The sequence below is a fragment of the Neovison vison genome, chromosome 6 (assembly GCF_020171115.1).
Source record: "Neovison vison isolate M4711 chromosome 6, ASM_NN_V1, whole genome shotgun sequence".
Lineage (NCBI taxonomy): Eukaryota > Metazoa > Chordata > Mammalia > Carnivora > Mustelidae > Neogale > Neogale vison.
In genome coordinates, this window is record NC_058096.1 from 137,046,205 (window position 1) to 137,050,534 (window position 4,330).

General features: G+C 39.0%; 1 protein-coding gene across 1 annotated transcript; it reads right to left on the reverse strand.

The window, feature by feature from the left end:
- Positions 1-3,208: 3,208 nt before the first annotated feature.
- On the reverse strand, positions 3,209-3,508 carry LOC122910142 (60S ribosomal protein L27a-like). The gene has a single exon (XM_044254836.1). The coding sequence runs from the start codon at positions 3,506-3,508 to the stop codon at positions 3,209-3,211; it is 300 nt and encodes a 99-aa protein (XP_044110771.1).
- Positions 3,509-4,330: the final 822 nt, after the last annotated feature.

Below are 4,330 nucleotides of genomic sequence, written 5' to 3' on the forward strand. Positions count from 1 at the left end.
TAAGTGATTTTTAATCCCTAATATTCACCAAGCTTGATTCCCACCTTTGTTGTCTTTAGAATGTGAACAGTTGCAGCAATGGCCACAGTCGCCAAACTATGGAAAGAACCAAGATGCCCTTCAACGGATGAATGGATAAGGAAGATGTGGTCCATATACACTATGGAGTATTATGCCTCCATCAGAAAGGATGAATATCCAACTTTTGTAGCAACATGGACGGGACTGGAAGAGATTATGCTGAGTGATCAGAGAAAGGAGATCCCACAGGCTACCAATAAAATCTGCATTGAGATTTTACTGTGTGTCAAGTGCTTTAAGGACATATTCATCTAATCCTTAGAATAGCTCTTGGGTTTCCCCCATTTTACAGATGAGGCATTAAGGATCCAAAAGGCTTATGCAACATGCCAAGGTTATACAGAGCTTTTAAGCACCCAAAGCCAGATTTTAACCAACGGGCATCAAACTGCAGGTTCCGTGGCTTGATCACTATGCCACACTTCCCTAATTAGATAGTCAACTTATTTGTTGACTAGTGGTTTGAAGTTCTAGCCATCTAATTTAGTTTTCTGATTTGAAGAGAGCAGAAAATATTGGGCCCCCACAGGATCCCTCCTCAGATGTTTTTACTGTATCTATGTTCCCCTCCCCCAGCTTCAGTGAACCTTTGCCTTTGTATTCATTTGCCACAAATCTGCAGCACATTTTGCAACAAATTCCCACAAACTTGGTAGTTTAAAACAGCATACATTTAACATCTTAACAATTCTGGAAGTCAGAAGACCAAAATAGGTCTCATGGGGCTAAAATTAAGGTGCCACAGGACTCTATTCCTTTTGAAGGCTCTAGAGAAGAATCCATTTCTTGTCCTTTCTGGTTTCTAGAGGCTTCCCGCATTCATTGAATTGGTGGCCCCTCCACGTGTAACACCAGCAATGGCATCATTCTGAGCTCTGTGTCCATCATCACATCTCTGACTCTCTTGCGTCCCTCTTTCAATGATAAGGATCCTTGCAATGACATTGGGTCCCCTGGATAATCCAGGTTAATTTCTCCATCTCAATATCCTTACTTGAATCACATCTGCAAAATCCCTTTTGTTACCTAAGATAAGGCATTTCACAGGTTCTGGGGGTTAGGATGTGGACAAGAAAAGCAAAGAGATAACTGAGTAGAACCAGCAATATAGTGTGACAAGCATGGAGAAAGACATTCAAAGAAGATCATAGAAAAATTAAGGAAAGGTGCAAACTATAAAGAAAGAGGTTCAGTCAGGGGTCGATCATTAAAGAAACCTGGACTTCTTAAAAGCTACTCAAAGCCATTAAAGGAGACACACATTTCAACCAATTTTTGTGAGAGGTAAAAATCTCTCTGAAGGTAGAAGATGGAAACAGAGATGGGAAATAGGAAAGAAAAGAAAATTAGAGGATCATACATACCAGGTGGTCCCACATTTGAATGACAGAAGTTATAGAGAGAGAACACAAAAAAACAGGGGAAAAGTTTCAATAGGATAAGGAAATTCCCAAAACTGAAAAATAAGCTGAAAAGTAAAAGACCACCAACAGCCTAAAACAAGTGAAGAAAGACTCAGTACAAGGTGTATCATTGTATAATTTCAGAATTTCAAGAATAAAACAAAGACTCTAAAACTTTCAGAGAGACTATAAACAGACACATTCTATAGCCACATTGAAAACTTATAGTTGGGGCGTTTAGGTGGCTCAGTCAGTTGAGTGTCCAACTTTTGGTTTCAGTTCAGGTCATGATCTTAGGGTTGTGAGGTCGAGCCCCACACTGTGCTCCACACTCAGTTGCGAGTCTGCTTGAGGATGCTCTCTCTCCCACTCCCTCTCCCTTTGCCCTCCCACCTGCCATGCTCTTGCTCTCTCTCTAAAATAAATAAATCAATCTAAATTAAAAAATCTTGTAGACATGAATGGTCTATGCCTTCAAGCATCTCAGGAATAAGTATTCTCAACCTAGAACACTATGCCCACAAACTGTCAGTCGTGTGTGTATAAAATATATTTTAATTCATGCAGGAAGCCTAAAAAGCTATATCTCATACTTTTTCCTGAAAGCTACTGCTGATGTGCTCCAGAAAAAATAAGAAAATGAAGAGAAAGGAAAACCTGGAGCCAAAGAAAGAACCCAAAGGAGGGAGGAGAGCTACCTCATGGGTTTAAAGAATGACATTTCAGGAGAAGCAGGCTGGTGGAATAGTGTTTGGGGATTTTTAAAATATACTTTCAACTACGTAAAAAATAATGTTAATACAGGTAGATCTGATAAAGCATTTAAGAAAAAATTTAATGATAGGTACATGGGTTATCAATTGAATTAATGATTGGGGACAATTATTAACATCAGGAAAAAGTTAAAAAGGAAATATAATTATGGTACTTTCCTATACTCTTCAATAAACAGTATTTGTACAAAGCTAACAATGAACATTGCAAACTGATAACTGAATAAACCAAAAGTTTTATAAACTTATAGATGAATAGATGTAGTTGGTGTTACAGGCTGAATGGTATCCAAAATTCATATGCCAAAGTCTTAATCTCCAGTACTTCCAAATGTAACTGTATTTAGAGATAGAATTTTTAAAGAGATACTAACGTTAAATGAAGTCATTGTTAGGCCCTAATCCAATATGACTGGTGTTCTTATAAGAAAAAGAAATTTAGACACAGATATGTACAAAGGGAAGACCATGTGAAGATACCAGAAGAAAATGACCATCTACAAGCCAAGAAGAAAGGCTTCAGGAGAAATCAACCCTCCTGATACCTTGATCTTGTACTTCCAGACTCCAAAACTGTGAGGAAATAAATTTCTGTTGTTGAAACTGCCCAGTCTATAGTACTTTGTTATGGCAGTCCTAGCAGACTAAGACAGTTAGGAAACATGTCAGTCAAATCTTCATAAATTATAATAGAAAGTTTATAAAAACATCCAAAACTGACAAATCAATAAATTAAAAAGATGAATAGAAATATAATTTTTTTAGAGGCATTTGTTAGCATGAACCTCCCTCCAGTTGGTTTCAAGCTACCAGGATGAAACACACACACACACACACACACACACACACCCCTTTGATCTTCTCCTCAGTTCTTCCATTGAATAATTTGGCCTTTGGGATGACAGGATGTTTGGGGAGCTTTCCCTTTTCCAAAACTTTGCCATAGCCCAATCATATCACATCAATGATAGGAGCAACTCCAGTCCTATTTCTGGCAGAATTTACCCACAACTGCTCACTGACCAAAGTCCACAGTTTATCAAGGTGGACAACTGGGCAGAATTTCTGGTTGCTCTTGAAGTGGTAATGCCTGCTTCCAACTGTCCCAAAGTAACCTGGGTGATACTGATTGAAGTTGATCCTGTGGTGAAGCATGCCACCAGCATGACTGTGGCCTCCTGAGTGCTTTTGGTGCTTGCCTATACGGCTGTGGATCCAAAAGTGCCAGGTCTTCCTCAGTCTGGATGGCATGTTAGCAGCCCAGAAGAAATAGCTAAATTTTAAAACCTAAAGGAATTTAAAGAGTTGTCTCTGAAGAATGAGATGGGGCCCCCCACTTCATCTTGAATCTTTAAAGTCAGATGTATTTCAGAATTCAGATATTTTCTGATTTTTAAAAAGATAATATTCACATACTGTATAATAAGTACACAATTATGTACACATAATTATGGGCAGCACTCCGTAATTAACACAAATTTTTTTGAGAGAGAGCACACAGGCAGGGAAAGGGGCAGAGGGAGAGGGAGAGAGAGAGAATGCCAAGCAGTCTCCGTGCTCAGCACAGAGTCAGAAACAGGGCTCAGTCTCACTACTACCCTGAGATCATGACCCCAGCCAAAATCAAGAGTCAAACACTTAAACAACTGAACACCCAGGCTCTTCAATGCAATATTTTTGCAAAAGAAGTTTTAAGTTTAGGTCAGGTTTTGCCACCAGAATGAGTTTTGGTGCTAAGCTACCCCCCAAAAATCAGTTTTCAAAGCTTTTTTTGACCTAAAAAAATGCATATCCATGACTATAAACTTGTGTTTGATACTTTTAATTATATATAATACTTCAATAAAAATAAAAATCATTTTTTTTAAAGATTTTATTTATCTATTTGACACAGAAATCACAAGTAGGCAGAGAGTCAGGCAGAGAGAGAGAGGAGGAAGCAGGCTCCCCGCCGAGCAGAGAGCCTGATGCAGGGCTCAATCCCAGGACCCCAAGACCATGATCTGAGCTGAAGGCAGAGGCTTTAACCCACTGAGCCACCCAGGCACCCCCCAAAATCATTTTTAAAAGGTG